At 42.8% G+C, this 22,601-nt stretch overlaps 1 protein-coding gene across 1 annotated transcript in view; it reads right to left on the bottom strand.

The window, feature by feature from the left end:
- Positions 1-22,601, bottom strand: part of LOC128688799 (uncharacterized) — a 158,765-nt gene that overhangs the window by 109,147 nt on the left and 27,017 nt on the right. Inside the window, exon 2 of the mRNA XM_070085687.1 lies at positions 991-1,210. Coding sequence (XP_069941788.1) covers positions 991-1,203 — 213 coding nt within the window. The 5' untranslated portion in view covers positions 1,204-1,210. The remainder of the gene's footprint in view (positions 1-990; positions 1,211-22,601) is intronic.

Raw genomic sequence — 22,601 nt, 5'->3', positions numbered from 1 at the left:
TTAATAACTACGGGTGGTCTTATATGCCTTATGAACTAGGGGAAAGGGAGTGATTGAATAAGGTGTTGAAGGAGTGGGGCGATGAAGGGGGAGGTTGTAGGAAGGGTGAATAGTACTTAAAAAAAATTCAAGGGGTGTGATTTGGACAGGAGAGGGTCTAGGTCTTAGATGGACTCTTAATCCAAGGAAATGGAGTTAAAGTTGGTCAGGAAGTTGAGGGGGTATGGCAGATGGAGGTTAAGGGGAGGTGAGAGGAGGTGAGTGGAAGAGTGGGATGAAAGGGTAAGGAAGATGGGGAGCTTCGCAGGAGGTGAGGGAGTGGCCCAATATAAAAAAAAATATCTAGTTTAAATAAAAGATCTGAGGAAATGGAGCTAGAAAGCTCTCTATAGCAGGATAGAGTCTTTTGGAACCCAGAGCTCGACTTCCAAGGGGCCTTTCATTAATGATGTTCTGAATATTTGAACTATTCAAGGTGAATACAAGGTCCAGTCTTGCTGGTTTATCCTCTCCCCTCTCCCCACTTCCATCATTTTAGCCCCTCCAGGTTTCTGGTCCCCCATGTGGAGGATAATTATAGAAGATATACCCTCAATGGATCCAGAGTTAGAGCCTAGAAGGTGGTCATGCTGAGGGTAGGTATTGCAAGTTAAAGTCAACTATTCTCTTGAGAGAGGCTGTACACCAGTTCCACCCACTAGAACTTCCCTTATGCGGTACCATCAGGGCCACTCATGATAGGCGCCCAAACGGACCACCCACTAGGGCTACCCATTAATGCAATTCCCCAGTGCCATTTCCTAAGTTTATCCACCAGGGCCATTCTAAAGTGTCTTTTCCAGGATCATTCATTAGAGCAACTCACCAGGGCGACAAAGACCACTTATCAGTACCACGCACAAGAAGTTCCCACTAGGCTCACTCTTAGGGCTACTCGGCAGGGCTACTTACTCAGGTCACCCACAAGGGCTTCAAATCAACTGCACTTACCAGGGCTACCTGATTCCCGTACTGGGCCAGGACGCTGAGCATATACGAGGCATAGTTGGTATCGGGGATGGCAGGAAAGGGCACGGGGCCCTCCCATCTAAGAATCCTGGGAATATGTTTTCCTTCTGGAACCTCCTTGGCTTCCTGACTTCCTGCAACCTTCTTCTTTGGATCATCAGCTTCCTGACATGACGGCCTGTCGTTCACGTCCATTTTTTCGCTTCCATGAAAAATTAAACATACAAATCAATTACCGGAAATCATTTGTAAAGTTCGTATGTTTTGAGCATATTGACAGGAAATGTATATATAAATATGAAATTAAGACACATGTGCAACAACTGGGTATCTTTATTGTAGACATTTCGCCATCCAGTGGCTTTATCAATACAAATTCCAAGACATAACTTGAAGACAGTAGAACTATATACAGACGATGAGGTAATCAGTCCCTCAACCTAGGAGTAGGTGCGAAGAGCACCGTAGTCGTGGAGATTCTGTAGCAGAAGCAAGGAGCCTGGCGCTTATATACTAACGTCAGGTGGAAATGGGACGTGTAGCAGACTAGGGCATAGTCACTGGTAGGCAGGATTCACCAGTGGAAGTAGGTCCTACCCAAAGAGATGGGTTAGTGGTAGTAGTAGTTGTCGAAGTCGTGAAGGTTATGTATGTCCTCAGAATCAAAATTCCATGATGTTGCAGTGTCTGACAAGTTGTACAAGAATGATGTACAATACCGACAAGATGAAATTAAGACACATTTGCAACATCTGGGTATCCCATTTCCACCTGACGTTAGTATATAAGCGCCAGGCTCCTTGCTTCTGCTACAGAATCTCTACGACTACGGTGCTCTTCGCACCTACTCCAAGGTTGAGGGACTGATTATCTCATCGTCTGTATATAGTTCTACTGTCTTCAAGTTATGTCTTGGAATTTGTATTGATAAAGCCCCTGGATGGCGAAACGTCTACAATAAAGATACCCAGATGTTGCACATGTCTTAATTTCATCTTGTCGGTATTATATACCATTCTGGCACATATATAATTATATATATATATATATATATATATATATATATATATATATATATATATATATATATATATATATATATATATATATATATATTGGTTTGTAGGGCTGGGAGTACGCAGATCCTCCCAGATTGCTCTACCAGCTTTCCTATCTTCTTACATAGCATCAAACGAGTTAATAAGACAGATTCTTCCTGATAACCTCAGTGACTCAGCAGGAATACAGGACCCTAACTATGCCAGTGCCATCACTGAATGGGAGACTCTTGTTGCTCCAGCACCAAACCATAGTGCAGCACTGGCTTACAAACAGTCAAGCTGGGATGGCCCCATCACCGAAAAGGTGTTTGCCAACATGCTCAGGGCTGCAACATCAGACAGGGACACTGCCCATCTCCAAGTTGTGAGAGCTCCTTACTCCGGGGACTTCCTCCAAACAGTTCCCATATCGGCAATGGGAACGCGAGTCGGCCTTAAGACTCTCAGTATTGCAGTGGCTCTGTGCCTTGCTGCCCCAATTCACACAGAATATACGTGTATTTGCAGCGAAGCACAAGCCGACCAATATGGTCTACATGGTCTTAACTGTTCCAAAACCAAGGGCTGGCATGCAAGACACAATGAGGTCAATGACATCATAAAGAGAACCCTTGCTACAGCTGGATGCCCAGCAGAGAGGGAGCCCCGATCACTAGCAGCCAACAATACCCACAACCCAGGAAATTGCCCCGAAGGGATCACCATCTATCCTTGGAAGAATGGCAAGCTCTTAGCATGGGACTATACCTGTGTGTCCACACTGGCTGACACCTATATCCATCAAAGTGTCGAGTGACAGGGAGGAGTACAAGATCAGCAAGTACAGGGACATAAGCCAACAGTATGAATTTGTCCCATTGAGATGAGAGACCTTGGGATCATGGGGAAAACATGCTACACATTTCCTTAAAGAACTGGATTGCAGACTCATCGACACCACCAGGGACCCAAGGCCAGCCACTTTCGTGTTCCAGCGCCTCTGCGTGGCCATCCAGAGGGGAAATGCTTGCAGCATACTTGGCTAGCGTCTGCCTTCGGAGGAGCTGGAGGAGATTCATAACCTTTGATATATTGTACCAAAGTATTCATGTTTGTGTTTATTATCAATGTATTCTATTAATAAAGCACATATATAATATAAATTATAGTGGGTGGTAGGAGAAGAAAATATTCAAACAGCTCCGGGGAGAACCTCGACGGTACCGGAAGAGGAATTTTAAAACTGAAGTTGAAAAATTATGGAAATTAAGGTTTTCTTACCAAAAAAAAATAGTGCAAAATTCTGGCAACATGTTGATGCAATCAGCTTGTTTCTATCATATTTCTAAGTATGTTTTTTTCAAAAATGTAATTTTTATAGTTTTTGCTCTCATCAAGAGGACATGTTGGCAATTGGTGTTTCTATTGTTTTTTTTTACTCCAAAAATTACTATTATTTTATTCTGAATTACTGATTATTTCATTCTAAACAAGTTCTGTTACGACTAAAGTGAAGAGCACAGAGTTGTTGCTGCTCTGTTGCCTCTGAGTTATCAACAATGATAGGGGTTTGCAACACCCTCACTCTGGGTTATCAACAATGATAGGGGTTTGCAACACCCTCACTCTGGGTTATCAACAATGATAGGGGTTTGCAACACGCTCACTCTTGGTTATCAACAATGATAGGGGTTTGCAACACGCTCACTCTGGGTTATCAACAATGATAGGGGTTTGCAACACGCTCACTCTGGGTTATCAACAATGATAGGGGTTTGCAACACCCTCACTCTGGGTTATCAACAATGATAGGGGTTTGCAACACGCTCACTCTGGGTTATAAACAATGATAGGAGTTTGCAACACCCTCACTCTGGGTTATCAACAATGATAGGGGTTTGCAACACGCTCACTCTAGGTTATCAACAATGATAGGGGTTTGCAACACGCTCACTCTGGGTTATAAACAATGATAGGAGTTTGCAACACGCTCACTCTGGGTTATCAACAATGATAGGGGTTTGCAACACGCTCACTCTGGGTTATCAACAATGATAGGGGTTTGCAACACGCTCAATCTGGGTTATCAACAATGATAGAGGTTTGCAACACCCTCACTCTGGGTTATCAACAATGATAGAGGTTTGCAACACGCTCATTCTGGGTTATCAACAATGATAGGGGTTTGCAACACGCTCACTCTGGGTTATCAACAATGACAGGGGTTTGCAACACGCTCACTCTGGGTTATCAAAAATGATAGGAGTTTGCAACACGCTCACTCTGGGTTATCAACAATGATAAGGGTTTGCAACACGCTCACTCTGGGTTATCAACAATGATAGGGGTTTGCAACACGCTCACTCTGGGTTATCAACAATGATAGGGGTTTGCAACACGCTCACTCTGGGTTATCAACAATGATAGGGGTTTGCAACACGCTCACTCTGGGTTATCAACAATGATAGGGGTTTGCAACACGCTCACTCTGGGTTATCAACAATGATAGGGGTTTGCAACACGCTCACTCTGGGTTATCAACAATGATAGGGGTTTGCAACACCCTCACTCTGGGTTATCAACAATGATAGGGGTTTGCAACACGCTCACTCTGGGTTATCAACAATGATAGGGGTTTGCAACACGCTCACTCTGGGTTATCAACAATGATAGGGGTTTGCAACACGCTCACTCTGGGGTATCAACAATGATAGGGGTTTGCAACACGCTCACTCTGGGTTATCAACAATGATAGGGGTTTGCAACACGCTCACTCTGGGTTATCAACAATGATAGGGGTTTGCAACACGATCACTCTGGGTTATCAACAATGATAGGCGTTTGCAACACGCTCACTCTGGGTTATCAACAATGATAGGGGTTTGCAACACCCTCATTCTGGGTTATCAACAATGATAGGGGTTTGTAACACCCTCACTCTGGGTTATCAACAATGATAGGGGTTTGCAACACGCTCACTCTGGGTTATCAACAATGATAGGGGTTTGCAACACGCTCACTCTGGGTTATCAACAATGATAGGGGTTTGCAACACCCTCACTCTCGGTTTTATCAACAATGATAGGGGTTTGCAACACGCTCACTCTGGGTTATCAACAATGATAGGGGTTTGCAACACGCTCACTCTGGGTTATCAACAATGATAGGTGTTTGCAACACGCTCACTCTGGGTTATCAACAATGATATGGGTTTGCAACACGCTCACTCTGGGTTATCTACAATGATAGGGGTTTGCAACACGCTTACTCTGGGTTATGAACAATGATTGGGGTTTGCAACACGCTCACTCTGGGTTATCAACAATGATAGGGGTTTGCAACACGCTCACTCTGGGTTATCAACAATGATAGGGGGTTGCAACACGCTCACTCTGGGTTATCAACAATAATAGGGGGTTGCAACACGCTCACTCTGGGTTATCAACAATGATAGGGGTTTGCAACACGCTCACTCTGGGTTATCAACAATGATAGGGGGTTGCAACACGCTTACTCTGGGTTATCAACAATAATAGGGGGTTGCATCACGCTCACTCTGGGTTATCAACAATGATAGGGGGCTGCAACACGCTCACTCTGGGTTATCAACAATGATAGGGGGTTGCATCACGCTCACTCTGGGTTATCAACAATGATAGGGGGTTGCATCACGCTCACTCTGGGTTATCAACAATAATAAGGGGTTGCATCACGCTCACTCTGGGTTATCAACAATGATAGGGGGTTGCAACACGCTCACTCTGGGTTATCAACAATGATAGGGGGTTGCATCACGCTCACTCTGGGTTATCAACAATGATAGGGGGTTGCATCACGCTCACTCTGGGTTATCAACAATAATAGGGGGTTGCATCACGCTCACTCTGGGTTATCAACAATGATAGGGGGTTGCAACACGCTCACTCTGGGTTATCAACAATAATAGGGGGTTGCATCACGCTCACTCTGGGTTATCAACAATGATAGGGGGTTGCAACACGCTCACTCTGGGTTATCAACAATAATAGGGGGTTGCAACACGCTCACTCTGGGTTATCAACAATGGGTTTCAACACGCTCAGATTTGGTGTTTCATCTCCATAGAGTTTTATAGAAACAAAAACTTGAATAACTCAGTAATAAGTTATTGACATTTGTTTCACATTTTTTCAAAGAGTAATAATAGGAGTGTCATGATTTTTTAAGACGATATTGATGAATGATGGTTATATTTAGTTTTCAAAGTTGTTTTGCAATATGTTTTACCATTTTGTTTTTATTGACTCTTATTCTCACAAAAAATGCAAAAAAAAAAAACAAAAAAAAAAACACAAATTAAAATTTTTTTTATAATGCAATCTGTTGACATTTCTAGCAAAAAAGTTTGAAATTTAGATAATCTAACTCTTTATCTTTCATCTGATGTTGACTAGAACATTGTACTACTTACCAATTTTGTAAAAATCGGACGGATTTATAATTACAATTTTGCAATATATTGCAACTTTGCAACAAGAAGTCCATGCAAACGTGTATAGGCTGCAAACTGCATAAAGTTACACTTGAAATTGGACTTCAATTTAAAAATCTCAAAATCTTATCTCCCGGTAGCTTTGAGTTTTCCCTGAGGTACGTTTGTTGTCTTCTCTGAGGATGAGGGTCCCCAGTATAGTCCAACTATATATATTTTAGACTAGTTTACAATAATTTAATAATAAACAAAGACAATTAAATTTTTTTGTCGTTAGGTTCAGAATGATTTTTGCGAAATTATACACAAATTTTGGCTTGCTTTATTCAGCAAGAAAAGCGTTGCTATTTAAGCCAATTAGATCACAAGTTTTATCTATTCGGCATGGGATTTAAATATTAATGAAATCACGAAACAAGTGATTTTTAATCATTAACAGAACTGCGGCTAGCCAGGATTCGATCCTGCATCACAATACCTGTGAGAAAAGGCCGAAGTACGCATCACTCTATCCACTTGACCATCAATTTTCAAACACCAGGTGCTTACTAGAACTGAGTGTGTTTCTCCCTGGTGCGAGAACATATGTGGTCATTGAGCCTCAGAGACTAATTTCAACCTCTTACCGTTTGGTACCAGCCTTCACAAGCAGTCTATACATTAATGAAATCAGGAAACAATGATTTTTTTAATCATTAACAGAACTGCGGCTAGATGGGACTCGATCCTGCATCACAATGCTCAACCCAGTGAGAACAGGACAAAGCATGCATCCCTCTATCCAAGTTCGTATGTAATTTCTAGGTAATAAAGAGGGGAATCATTGTTTGCCAGAATCAAATCAAGTAGGTTATTTCCACTCTTTGGTTCTGTAACAACCTGCTCTAAGAAAGAATTTTGAAACACCTCTAGAATTTCCGTAAACTCAAGAATCCCTGACAAGAAATTCCAGTATATTTGACTAAAGTTAAAGTCATCTAGAATTACTATGTTATCGTTCATTATGAATTAACATTTTCACCCATGGGTAACCTCCCTTGGTCCTTATTTAAGTTTGAGGGACGTTATATCACGCCTAAAATTTATTTTTCATGCCCATACGAAAATTCTACCCAGACAGATGCTGTGTGTAATTGTTTAGCTTTATGCAGTAATTCAAGTGTTGGGTAAATGGTCACAGATGCAACTAATTTGAAATTTTACTGTCTTTCCTTCTAGTTCTCTTTACAGCTGCACCCGTACAGAACATACCTTATGCCTACGTAGTCTTATATTTTTCAGTTTGGATTCTCGCATCCTGTGTGTGTGTGTACTTATCTAGTTGAGGTTGCAGGGGTCGAGTCCAAGCTCCTGTGAGTGTGTGTGTGTGTGTGTGTGTGTGTGTGTGTGTGTGTGTGTGTGTGTGTGTGTGTGTGTGTGTGTGTGTGTACTCACCTAGTTGAGGTTGCAGGGGTCGAGTCCAAGCTCCTGTGAGTGTGTGTGTGTGTGTGTGTGTGTGTGTGTGTGTGTGTGTGTGTGTGTGTGTGTACTCACCTAGTTGAGGTTGCAGGGGTCGAGTCTAAGCTCCTGTGAGTGTGTGTGTGTGTGTGTGTGTGTGTGTGTGTACTCACCTAGTTGAGGTTGCAGGGGTCGAGTCCAAGCTCCTGTGAGTGTGTGTGTGTGTGTACTCACCTAGTTGAGGTTGCAGGGGTCGAGTCCAAGCTCCTGTGAGTGTGTGTGTGTGTACTTACCTAGTTGAGGTCGCAGGGGTCGAGTCCAAGCTCCTGTGTGTGTGTGTGTGTGTGTTTGTGTGTGTGTGTGTGTGTGTGTGTGTGTTTGTGTGTGTGTGTGTGTGTGTGTGTGTGTGTGTGTGTGTGTGTGTGTGTGTGTGTACTCACTCACCTAGTTGTACTGGCCTAGTTGTGGTTTCAGGGGTCGAATCACAGCTCCTGGCCCCGCCTCTTCACTGGTTCCTATTAGGTCGTTCTTCCTGCTCCATGAGCTTTATCATACCTCTTCTTAGATATGTACTCATCTAGTTGTGGTTGCAGGGGTCGAGTCATAGCTCCTGGCCCCGCCTCTTTACGGATCGCTACTAGGTCACTCTCCCTGAACTATGAGCGTCATCATACTTCTGCTTAAAGCTATGTATGGATCCTGCCTCCACTACATCACTTCCCAAACTATTCCACTTCCTGACTACTCTGTGACTGAAGAAATACTTCCTAACATCCCTGTGATTCATCTGTGTCTTCAACTTCAAACTGTGTCCCCTTGTTACTGTGTCCACTCTCTGGAACATCCTGTTTTTGTCCACCTTGTCAATTCCTCTCAGTATTTTATATGTCGTTATCATGTCCTCCGTATCTCTCCTGTCCTCCAGTGTCGTCAGGTCGATTTCCCTTAACCTCTCCTCGTAGGACATACCCCTTAGTTCGGGGACTAGTCTTGTTGCAAACCTTTGCACTTTCTCTAGTTTCTTTACGTGCTTGGCTAGGTGTGGGTTCCAAACTTGTGCCGCATTCTCCATTATGGGCGTAACGTACACAGTGTACAGGGTCCTGAACGATTCCTTATTAAGATGCCGGAATGCTGTTCTGAGGTTTGCTAGGCGCCCATATGCTACAGCAGTTATTTAGTTGATGTGCGCTTCAGGAGATGTGCCTGGTGTTATATTCACCCGAAGGTCTTTTTCCTTGAGTGAGGTTTGTAGCCTCTGGCCCCCAAGACTGTACTCAAACTGCGGTTTTCTTTGCTCTTCCCCAATCTTCATTACTTGTCACTTGGTGGGGTTGAACTCCAGGAGCCAATTGCTGGACCAGGTCTGCAGCTTGTTAAGATCCCATTGCAGTTCTGCCTGGTCTTCTTCTCATCAACGTCACATCATCTGCAAACAGGGACACTTCAGAGTCTATTCCTTCCATCATTTCGTTCACAAACACCAGAACAGCACTGGTCCTAGGACTGACCCCTGTGGGACCCCACTCGTCACAGGTGCCCACGCTGACACCTCGCCACGTACCATGACTCGTTGCTGGCTTCCTGACAAGTATTCCCTGATCCATTGTAGTGCCTTCCCTGTTATCCCTGCCTGGTCCTCCAGTTTTTGCACTAGTCTCTTGTGTGGAACTGTGTCAAACACCTTCTTACAGTCCAAGAAAATGCAATCTACCCACCCCTCTCTCTCTTGTCTTACTGCTGTCACCCTGTCACGGAACTCCAGTAGGGTTGTGACAAAGGATTTCCCATCCTGAAACCATGTTGGCTGTTGTTGATTAGATCATTCCTTTCTAGGTGTTCCACCACTCTTCTCCCGATAATCTTCTCTATGACTTTGCATACTATACATGTCAATGACATTGGTCTGTAGTTTAGTGCTTCTTGTCTGTCTCCTTTTTTTAAAAAATTGGAACTACATTTTCTGTCTTCCATACCTCAGGTAATCTCGCTGTTTCGATAGATGTGTTGAATATTGTTGTTAGGGGTACACATAGCGCCTCTGCTCCCTCTCTCAGGACCCATGGAGAGATGTTATCCGGCCCCATCGTCTTTGAGGTATCTAGCTCACTCAGAAGCCTCTTCACTTCTTCCTCGGTTGTGTGTACTGTGTCCAACACTTGGTGGTGTGCCCCACCTATCCGTATTTCTGGGGTTCATTCTGTCTCCTTTGTGAACACTTCTTTGAATCTCATTTTGAGTTCCTCACATACTTTGCAGTCGTTTCTTGTTGTCTCTCCTCCTTCCTTAGCCTGATTACCTGGTCCTTGACTGTTGTTTTCGTCCTGATGTGGCTGTATAACAGCTTCGGGTCAGATTTGGCTTTTGCAGCTATGTCGTTTTCATGTTGTCGTTGGGCCTCCCTTCTTACCTGTGCATATTCATTTCTGGGTCTACGACTGCTCTCCTTATTCTACTGAGTCCTTTGTCTTCTATACGTCTTCCATTCCCTAGCACACTTGTTTTTTTTGCCTCCCTGCACCTTTGAGTGAACCATGGGCTCATCCTGGCTTTTTCATTATTTCTGTTACCCTTTGGTACAAACCTCTCCTCAGCAGCCTTGCATATTGTTGTTACACTGTCCATTATCTCATTAACTGGCTTCCCTGCCAGTTCTCTGTCACACTGAACCTCGGTCAGGAAGTTCCTCATTCCTGTGTAGTTCCTTTTCTTGTAGTTTGGCTTCATTCGCCCTGGCCTTCCTGCTTTCCCCTCCACTTGTAACTCTGTGAATTCGAAGCTTAAAACCACATGATCGCTGGCCCAAAGGGGTCTTTCATATGTGATGCCCTCAATATCTGCACTACTCAAGGTGAATACTAGGTCCAGTCTCGCTGGTTCATCCCCTCCTCTCTCTCTGGTAGTGTCCCTTACGTGTTGGTACATGAAGTTTTCCAGTACCACCTCCATCGTCTTACCCTTCCATGTATCTTGGTCCCCAATTGGCTCCAAGTTTTCCCAATCGATTTCCTTGTGCTTAAAGTCACCCATGATCAGTAGCTTTGCCCTGCATGCATGAGCCCTTCTGGCCACTGCAGCAAGTGTGTCAACCATCGCTCTATTGCTCTCATCATACTCTTGCCTTGGCCTCCTGCTGTTCTGTGGTGGGCTATACATCACTGCAATTGCCACCTTGGGACCTCCAGACTGAAGCGTTCCTACTATGTAATCTCTTGCTTCTCCAAGGTCTCCTCTCTCCAGCTCATCAAAATTCCATCGATTCTTGATCAGCAGTGCCACTACTCCACCCCCCTGTTCCCTCTGTCTTTCCTCAGTATCTGATATCCCATTGGAAAAATGGCATCTCTTATCATACATGTGAGCTTGGTTTCTGTGAGAGGTATGATGTCCGGTGATGCCTCTGACTCTTCTGTGCCACTCCTCCCACTTATTTGTTTTTCCATCAGCATTTGTGTACCATACCTTCAGCTTCCTCTCCAACACTGTGTTTTGGGGGTCTGTGAGGGTGGGGGATCTGGTAGTGTACTGTGGGATTCTATAGCTGAGTGTTGGGTTGGAGCTGTATGGATTGTAGTTTGTGTTGGGATGGTGTGATAGGTTGTAAGGTTCTTGGTATGGTTCTGTTCTTGGTATTGCTCTGCCCTGGCCTGGTTGATCTCTGCTGATTCTGTCCTTGTCTCCCTTCATAGCTCCTTTCGCTATTGTGTCCTCTCCCTCAGCTGCTGTTGTTCTGTTTGTGTTCTGTCTTTATCAAGGAACACCCTCTTGTATTCTGTTGAGTATTTTAACCGTGGTTTCTCTTGGAGGATCCTATTCTGCACTGCTTCTGTCCTGAAAATCAGCTTGATTGGTCGTTTTCTCCCCTTCAAGTACCCTCCCTATTTTGTGAAAATTTACAATCTCGTCCATGTCCTCTTCACTTATTTCTGTGATGATTTTCTCAATCTCCTTTCTTTCTGCCTGCTGTCTCTCAGTGTTTGTCCTTCCCTCACTCTCCTGAAATCCATGAATATACTCTGACTTTGCCCTTTCCTCCTTCCATTGCCTTTCCCTCTGTGACTCTGGTTCCTGTCTGTACATGGCCATGTTCTCCCTTGCTTTTTCCAGTAACGCTGGGTAGCATGGTCGTGCCTCTGCATTTGACCTATCACCCTCTCCACCTGCACCCAGCTGCTCTCCCCTTTCACTCCTTGGCCCTGCTTGGTAGGCTGATATGACCTTAGAATAAGTTATATCTCCTTCCTTTCCGTTCGGCCTCCCAGCTTCTTATGCTGTGTCCTCTCTGGTCAATACCCCCTGTAACTCGCTTCAGCCTGTTTACCTCATCTTCTAGGACCCTTATACTGGTTACTGCAGTTTCGACTTGTGACTCCCAATTCTTCTTCTCCAACCTCTTTTCCAATTTCACAGAAAGCTCTGTCTCCATTTTTGCAGAGAGTTTTCCTAGTTTTGTCTCTCACTCTTGTTCCATCCTTTTGTACTGATCCTCCATCCACTCCTCCCTACCTGAATCATTATCCTCTGATCCCTGGGTCCTTCGAGTCCACAGAGTATGTGTGTGTGTATGTGTCCTCACCTATGAGCAATCATTTATATGTGGCTGTAGAGCTTGATTCATAGTTCTTGGCCCTTCCCTCTCGCTGGTTGCTACTAAAGCAACTTTCTCCCAGCACCTAAACTTTATTGTACCTCTTCTTAGAGCTATTTATTGATCCTTCCTGCCTCTACTACTTTAATCTCTAGATAGTTTCACTTCTAACAACTCAAAGGCTGAAGAAATACTTCCTAACATCTCTATCACTCATCGGAGTTTGTGTCCTATTGTTACTGTATCCCGTCTCTGAAACATTTTGGTCCTGTTCCCCTTGTCAATTCCTCTTAGTATTTTATATATCGGTATCATATACCCCTATCCGTCCTATCCTCCAGTGTCGTCAGGTTGAATTTCCTTGACCTCTCCACAGAGGGCATGCCCCTTAGCTCCGGGAATAGTCTTGTTGCAAACTTTTGATTTTTCTCTAATTTCTTGATGAGGTTGACCAGCTGAGAGTTCCACACTGGTGATGCATACTTCAACATGGGCCTGACGTAAACGGTATACAGTCTTGAAATGACTCCTTTCTTAAATGTGAAAACGCTTTTCTTAGGTCTGCCAGGTGCCTCTGAGCTACAGCATTTATTTAATTGCTGTGCACTTCACGAGATGTGCTCGATATGATACTCACCCCAAGGCCCTTTTCCGTTAAGTGAGGTTTGTATTGTGTACTCCGTGGGCGGTCTTCTTTGTCCTTTCCCAAGCTTCATGAATTTGCACTTGGTGGGGTTGAACTCCAGGAGCCATTTGTTGGACCAGACTTGCAGCTAGTTCTGAACACTTTGTAGCCTTTCCTGATCCTCGTCAATTTGAATTCTCCTCATTAATTTCACATCGTGTGCTAGAAGGTTCACCTCTGAGTCTATCATTTCAGTCATGTATACACAAGAAAGCACCGGCCCTAGGACTGACTCTTGTGGAATCCCACTCGACGCATATACCCATTTCGTCACATAGTCACATATCATCATTCGTTATTTCCTCTTGTCAGGTATTCCCTGACCCATTGCAATGTTTTAACTGCTATTCCATCCTACTTCACAAGCTTTATCCGTGCTGATTATCATATATAAGCCCATTTCTTTCTATGTACTCCTCCACTCTTCTGATAATCCTCCAAATAGCTTTACGTGTTAGCCAGTGACACTGGTCTGAAATATAATGCTGCCTGTCTACCTCCCTTTGAAAATGGAACTACATCGATTGTCTTCCAAATCTCTTGCAGTTGCCTTATTTCAATAAATTTGCTGAAGGTTGTTGTAAGCAGTACATACAGTGCCTCTCCTAGCTCTTAGGACCCATGGAGAGATATTATCTGGGCCCACCGCCTTCGAGGTATCTAGTTCACATAACAGTTTCTTCACCTCCTCAGTTGTGTCCAACACTTGTTGTGGTAATCTACCGCCTCGGTTTGTTTGAAGCCTATCTGTTTTCCCTGAGATATACTTCCATAAGTTTTGTGCTGAGCTCTTCACATTTTGACTGATCGTTAAAATTTGGGAAGAATTTAAGGTACGTTAGACAAATTTTTGGGTAGAATAATAGTTGTGTTTCACGGATCACTGACTACCTACCTACATCATCACAAAAAGTCAAGTGTTGTTGAAGGGTGGCATCGAGGTGTAGCCTGGTAGTTATAATTCCTACCTGTTAATCTTCCATTTTTTTAGTTCCTTGATAATGTGAGAAGTCACGAAAGCCCATGGAATTTCATTATTTTTTTACAGTGGTTGTTCTGCATCTCCAGGATATATATATATATATATATATATATATATATATATATATATATATATATATATATATTACATATATATATATATATAGGTTTAAAAATGTAGTGTTAGAGTGTTCAGCAGAAGTTTGTGGTTACAGGAAAGTGGGTGCGGGAGGGAAGAGGAGCGATTGGTGGAATGATGATGTAAAGAGAGTAGTAAGGGAGAAAAAGTTAGCATATGAGAAGTTTTTACAAAGTAGAAGCGATGCAAGGAGGGAAGAGTATATGGAGAGGAAAAGAGAGGTTAAGAGAGTGGTGAAGCAATGTAAAAAGAGAGCAAATGAGAGAGTGGGTGAGATGTTATCAACAAATTTTGTTGAAAATAAGAAAAAGTTTTGGAGTGAGATTAACAAGTTAAGGAAGCCTAGAGAACAAATCGATTTGTCAGTTAAAAATAGGAGAGGAGAGTTAGAGTTTTTGGGAAGATGGAAGGAATATTTTGAGGAATTGTTAAATGTTGATGAAGATAGGGAAGATGTGATTTCGTGTATAGGGCAAGGAGGAATAACATCTTGTAGGAGTGAGGAAGAGCCAGTTGTGAGTGTGGGGGAAGTTCGTGAGGCAGTAGGTAAAATGAAAGGGGGTAAGGCAGCCGGGATTGATGGGATAAAGATAGAAATGTTAAAAGCAGGTGGGGATATAGTTTTGGAGTGGTTGATGAAATTATTTAATAAATGTATGGAAGAGGGTAAGGTACCTAGGGATTGGCAGAGAGCATGCATAGTTCCTTTGTATAAAGGCAAAGAGGACAAAAGAGAGTGCAAAAATTATAGGGGGATAAGTCTGTTGAGTATACCTGGTAAAGTGTATCGTAGAGTTATTATTGAAAGAATTAAGAGTAAGACGGATAATAGGATAGCAGATGAACAAGGAGGCTTTAGGAAAGGTAGGGGGTGTGTGGACCAGGTGTTTACAGTGAAACATATAAGTGAACAGTATTTAGATAAGGCTAAAGAGGTTTTTGTGGCATTTATGGATTTGGAAAAGGCGTATGACAGGGTGGATAGGGGGGCAATGTGGCAGATGTTGCAGGTGTATGGTGTAGGAGGTAGGTTACTGAAAGCAGTGAAGAGTTTTTACGAGGATAGTGAGGCTCAAGTTAGAGTATGTAGGAAAGAGGGAGATTATTTCCCAGTAAAAGTAGGCCTTAGACAAGGATGTGTGATGTCACTGTGGTTGTTTAATATATTTATAGATGGAGTTGTAAGAGAAGTAAATGCGAGGGTCTTAGCAAAAGGCGTGGAGTTAAAAGATAAAGAATCACACACAAAGTGGGAGTTGTCACAGTTGCTCTTTGCTGATGACACTGTGCTCTTGGGAGATTCTGAAGAGAAGTTGCAGATGTTGGTGGATGAATTTGGTAGGGTATGCAAAAGAAGAAAATTAAAAGTGAATACAGGAAAGAATAAAGTTATGAGGATAACAAAAAGATTAGGTGATGAAAGATTGGATATCAAATTGGAGGGAGAGTATATGGAGGAGGTGAATGTATTCAGATATTTGGGAGTGAACGTGTCAGTGGATGGGTCTATGAAAGATGAGGTGAATCATAGAACTGATGAGGGGAAAAGGGTGAGCGGTGCACTTAGGAGTCTATGGAGACAAAGAACTTTGTCCTTGGAGGCAAAGAGGGGAATGCATGAGAGTATAGTTTTACCAACGCTCTTCTATGGGTGTGAAGCATGGGTGATGAATGTTGCAGCGAGGAGAAGGCTGGAGGCAGTGGAGATGTCATGTCTGAGAGCAATGTGTGGTGTGAATATAATGCAGAGAATTCGTAGTTTGGAAGTTAGCAGGAGGTGCGGGATTACCAAAACTGTTGTTCAGAGCGCTGAGGAAGGGTTGTTGAGGTGGTTCGAACATGTAGAGAGAATGGAGCAAAACAGAGTGACTTCAAGAGTGTATCAGTCTGTAGTGGAAGGAAGGCGGGGTAGGGGTCGGCCTAGGAAAGGTTGGAGGGAGGGGGTAAAGGAGGTTTTGGGTGCGAGGGGCTTGGACTTCCAGCGGGCATGCGTGAGCGTGTTTGATAGGAGTGAATGGAGACAAATGGTTTTTAATACTTGACGTTCTGTTGGAGTGTGAGCAAAGTAACATTTATGAAGGGATTCAGGGAAATCGGCAGGCCGGACTTGAGTCCTGGAGATGGGAAGTACAGTGCCTGCACTCTGAAGGAGGAGTGTTAATGTTGCAGTTTAAAAACTGTAGTGTAGAGCACCCTTCTGGCAAGACAGTGATGGAGTGAATGATGGTGAAAGTTTTTCTTTTTCGGGCCACCCTGCCTTGGTGGGAATCGGCCAGTGTGTTTATATATATATATATATATATATATATATATATATATATATATATATATATACTGGTCTCAGACCGGGCCGCAGGGGCGTTGTAATAATTTATTATTACCCCTACCCCACCTTCCTTGCACTACAGACTGATACACTCTTGAAGTCATTCTGTTTCGCTCCATTCTCTCTACATGTCCGAACCACCTCAACAACCCTTCCTCAGCCCTCTGGACAACAGTTTTGGTAATCCCGCACCTCCTCCTAACTTCCAAACTACGAATTCTCTGCATTATATTCACACCACACATTGCCCTCAGACATGACATCTCCACTGCCTCCAGCCTTCTCCTCGCTGCAACATTCATCACCCATGCTTCACACCCATATAAGAGCGTTGGTAAAACTATACTCTCATACATTCCCCTCTTTGCCTCCAAGGACAAAGTTCTTTGTCTCCACAGACTCCTAAGTGCACCACTCACTTTTTTCCCCTCATCAATTCTATGATTCACCTCATCTTTCATAGACCCATTCGCTGACATATCCACTCCCAAATATCTGAATACATTCACCTCCTCCATACTCTCTCCCTCCAATCTGATATTCAATCTTTCATAACCTAATCTTTTTGTTATCCTCATAACCTTACTCTTTCCTGTATTCACCTTTAATTTTCTTCTTTTGCACACCCTACCAAATTCATCCACCAATCTCTGCAACTTCTCTTCAGAATCTCCCAAGAGCACAGTGTCATCAGCAAAGAGCAGCTGTGACAACTCCCACTTTGTGTGTGATTCTTTATCTTTTAACTCCACGCCTCTTGAACATTAAAATGGTATAAAATACCGACAGGTTGTTAGGTAAGACACATATGCAACAGTTAGGTATCTAACTGTATTAGGTATCTAACTAGGTATCTAACTGTAATCAGTCCATCACCCTTTAAGGGTGATGGACTGATTACATCGTCTTCAAGTATCTTCTGCTTCTATCAACTTTTCTGTACTCGACTGAAGAAGCCTACTGTGTAGGCGAAACGTTTCGAAATAAAGATACCTAACTGTTGCATATGTGTCTTACCTATCCACGCTTCTTGCCAAGACCCTCGCATTTACTTCTCTTACAACCCCATCTATAAATATATTAAACAACCACGGTGACATCACACATCCTTGTCTAAGGCCTACTTTTACTGGGAAATAATTTCCCTCTTTCCTACATACTCTAACTTGAGCCTCACTATCCTCGTAAAAACTCTTCACTGCTTTCAGTAACCTACCTCCTACACCATACACTTGCAACATCTGCCACATTGCCCCCCTATCCACCCTGTCATACGCCTTTTCCAAATCCATAAATGCCACAAAGACCTCTTTAAACCTCAGTAAACTTATTCCTCTATAATTTTTCTCCCCCTTCCCTTTGAATAAAGGAATTATACATGCTCTCTGCCAATCCCTAGGTACCTTCCCCTTTCATACATTTATTAAACAAAAATACCAACCACTGCAACACTATATCTTTCCCTGTCATGATCCCATTAGCTCCAGCTGCTTTTCCCCTTTTCATTCTACGTAATGTCTCACGCACCTCCCCCACACTCACATGTTGCTCTTCTTCACTCTTTAAAGATGGTATACCTCCCTGGCCTGTTCATGAAATTACTGCTTCCCTTTCCTCATCGACATTTAAAAGTTCCTCAAAATATTCCAGCCATCTACCCAATACCTCCATCTCTCCATCTACTAACTCCCCTACTCTATTTTTAACTAACAAATTCATTCGTTCCCTAAACTTTCTTGTTTATCTCACTCCAAAATGTTTTCTTATTCTCAGCAAAATTTCTTGACAGTGCCTCTCCCACTCTATCATTTGCTCTCCTTTTGCACTCTCTCATTACTCTTCGCATTTCTTTTACTCTCCTTATACTCTGACCTACTTATATCACTTCTGCTTTGTAAAACCCTCTCATAAGCTACCTTTTTTTCTTAATCGCACCCCCCACTACCCATACTTGCACCAGCCCACCTTTCTGCCAATAGTTGCTTATATCTCACCCTAACTTCCTCCTCCATGAGTTTATAAACTTTCACCTCTCTCATGCTGACCATTTTCTTTTTGTCCCATCTACCTCTTACTCTAACTGTAGCTACATCTAGATAATGATCCGATATATATGTTGCCTGTCTATAAAAGTGTACATCCTGGAGCCTACCCATCAACCTTTTATCCACCAATACATAATCTAACAAACTTTCATTACGTGCTATATCATATTTTGTATACATATCCTTTTTTTTTTCATAAAATAAGTATTGCTTATTACCAAACGTCTTTCTACACATAGTTCAATTAAAGGCTCCTCATTTTCAATTACCACTGGCACCCGAAATTTACCTACTACTCCCTCTACCCATTTTAGCATTGACATCCAAAACCACAAGAACTCTCTCACTTGGTTCGAAACTCCAAACGCACTCACTCAACATTTCCCAAAATCTCTCTCTCTGTCCTCTATACTTCTCTCTTCTCCAGATTCATAAGCATTTATTATAACCACTTTTCACGTCCAACCTTTATTTTACTCCACATAATCCTTGAATTTATACATTTATATTCCTTCTTTTCCACCATAACTTACCCTGGAACATTACTGCTACTCATTCCTTAACCCTAACCCTGATCTATTCCCATTTATTTCTCCCCACTGAAACTCTCCTACCTCTTTCAGCTTTGTTCCACTTAGAGCCAGGACATCCAGCTTCTTTTCATTCATAACATCCACAGACATCTCTTATCATTCGCACTGCATCCACGCACATTCAAACATCACACTTTGTACTCACCTACTTGTAGTTGCAGGGGTCGAGACTCAGCTCCTGGCCCCACCTCTTCAAGGACTGCTACTAGGTCCCCTCTCTCCCTGCTTCATGAGCTTTATCATACATCGTCTTAAAACTATGAATGGTTCCTGCCTCAACTACATCACTTGCCAGACTATTCCACTTCCTGACAACATCCCCTCGACTCATCTGAGTCTTCAACTTCAAATTGTGACCCCTTGTTTCTGTGTCCCATCTCTGGAGCATCCTCTTTCTGTCCACCTTATCGATTTCTCGCAGTATTTTGTATGTCGTTATCATGTCTCCTTTAACCCTCCTGTCCTCCAGTGTCGCCAGGCCGATCTCCCTTAACCTTTCTTCGCAGGATATTCCCCTTAGCTCTGGAACTAACCTTGTTTCAAACCTTTGCACTTTCTCTAGTTTCTTGACGTGCTTAACCAGGTGTGAGTTCCAAACTGGTGCTGCATACTCCAGTATGGGTCTGACGTATACGGTGTACAGAGTCGTGAACGATTTCTTAATGAGGTATAGGAACGATATTCTCAGGTTTGCCAGGCGCCCACATGCTGCAGCAGTTATCTGGTTGATGTGTGTGTGTGTGTACTCACCTAATTGTACTCACCTAATTGTGGTTGCAGGGGTCGAGACTCAGCTCCTGGCCCCGCCTCTTCACTGGTCGCTACTGGGTCCTCTCCCTCTCTGCTTACTGAGTTTGTCATACCTCTTCTTAAAACTATGTATGGTTCCTGTGGAGAAATTTTCTCCAGGAGGGGATATCAGCCCCCTTCAGCCCCTTTCAGCCCCTTTCAGCCCTGAGGGACCCAGCCCTCTCAGAAGGGGCAAATATCTTGTTTACTGCTACAGCGAGTAATTGATCCCAGATGCAGTACCAGTATGCGACGTGTGGTCAAGCGACCGCTGCTCCCTGCAAGACTCCAGTGTTGCAAAGTGTATTTTAATAAAAGACAGTCCATCTCTTACCTTAGCAGGACAATTAAGGAAAATCCTGCTCCCACTTTATTACCATGGTATAGATAGTGTACATTGTTGTCTATGTTTAAGACAGCAAGATTCAAATATTCTGCTTTGCTTCATGGAGGAAGTGGAAAGGAAGCAAAAAGTACTAGGTCAGCTTTTCCTTTATGTGCTGGGGGCAGTGATGGTGTAGGAGGCTGTGGCGTCTTCAGATTACTTTTGACTACTGAGTGTTACACCGATGCCAGGATAACCAACAAAGAACGATCTGTGCGTTAGTGTGAACAAAGTGTCTCACAAAACACAATAAACACTTGAAAAGAAGTGTGATCAGCTTCTTCAGTGATAAGATTGTGAACAATAAAGACAAATCTTGTGGAACAGTGTACCAGTGTGCGTATTCCTAGACTATGGAAGACGTGGACATCCAAGGACACTTCAGCTTCTATCAAGTCACCGATACCTATCGAAGGTGTGAAGATCACCATAGCTCACGCTACAAGAGCAAGGTAGGTTACGAATTTCTTGTAGTATGGGGGACTGTGCAGTTCTTGAGTCGCAAGGAGTTTATAATCAACCTATAGTCAGCAGTGAGGTGCAGACTTTTGAGTCCACACAAGTACATAATTTGTCAGCAATCAGTGAATGAAATATGCTGACATAACACCCCCTAGGGGTAATTTATAATCTTACAAATTATAACATTTCAGCTCGTTGAGGAATGACTTCGACAGATTCTCAAGACCTCGTCTGCAGGGGCGGCTGTGCAGGTGATGAGCTGTCTTTCTAAGCTAAGTTTTCCCCATATTTAATGTATAAGAATAGCTGGTAAACCCATTTCTCAACATTTTGGTCCTTCAAACCGGATAAAGGCCACACTGTGGTCCAAATATGTTGTACTACAGTGTACAAATAACCTACGAGCCAAGGTCCTTCGAAAAAAGCTGTAAAACTAGTGTTTCACAATATAATCAGTATATATGAGTCCCTCCAGACTCAATCACAGAGAATGGGCAGCCAAAAGAAAACGGGCGCTCACCCAGCGTTCACCCAAAGAAAACGGGAGCTGGGTGACTCACCCAACACGAAAACGGGGGATGGCACCCGGCATCCACTGCTCCAAGCTCGAGAAGCGCTGAGGACAACAACAACCCAACTGATGTTTGGTTTGTCTGAGTGTATAAATACATAGTGTTTATGTTTATAGACAGAGATTAAGATACAAGATTGTGTTAAAGTTTGTTTCTTATAGATATAACTGTTATATTAAAGGAACTTATATACAAAGTGTAAGCTTTCAAATACTTTTTAACAGTGACATTTATATATGTGTAAGTAATATTCACGTGTGATTTACAGTTATACAATGACATTTATAGTGTATAGCGAATGAAGTGTATAACGTTATTTATGATTAATCATCGTTGTCAGGCTGACACAGCAAACTCAAGCCATAAACACCAGCCATACATACTCTGTACCCTTCATGGTCATTGACCCTGAGGTTAAGCTTAGCTGAGGTTGACAAAAACTCAGCTGTTTATAGCAGTACAGTGTTTTTTAAACACTCTAAGTGTGTAATCTTAGTCTTTACAGACTAAGATTACACAATTAGAAAATCTAATTTCAGTCTGTATAGGATTAACTCAAGATACAAACATAGATTTTGATGATCTTGAGGTAAAATCTGAATTACTTACACAACGTCTGGAAATAATTAATTCAGACTATACACATTATGAAAAGAATTTTGTTGAATCAGATCCATCTGAGGATGAAATTTAAAATGTTTTGGATACATTTAGTAATCAACAATTAAGGTGGACAGGAGTACAGGCTATGTGCCGTAAAACTCTGTCATAGAGACCTACTGTAACTAGTGGTCAAACAACTGTTACACCTGTAACAACAACAAGTGTCCCATTACCCTGCATCATTATGTACTGGAGTGTGATAAAATTAATGAATTTAGAAACAACTCACTCAGAAATGTTCAAGAAATGGCAAAGTACTTTATCCACAGTGGTATATTGCAGACCATTCTGGAGAAATACCCTGACTTTGATAGCTGTAAATAAAGCATTACCACATGTGTGCATGTGTGTGTGTGTGTGTGTGTGTGTGTGTGTGTGTGTGTGTGTGTGTGTGTGTGTGTGTGTGTGTGTGCGCGT

The sequence above is a fragment of the Cherax quadricarinatus genome, chromosome 16 (assembly GCF_038502225.1).
Source record: "Cherax quadricarinatus isolate ZL_2023a chromosome 16, ASM3850222v1, whole genome shotgun sequence".
In the NCBI taxonomy this organism is placed as follows: Eukaryota; Metazoa; Arthropoda; class Malacostraca; order Decapoda; family Parastacidae; genus Cherax; species Cherax quadricarinatus.
This window is presented reverse-complemented; position numbering and strand designations above follow the sequence as displayed.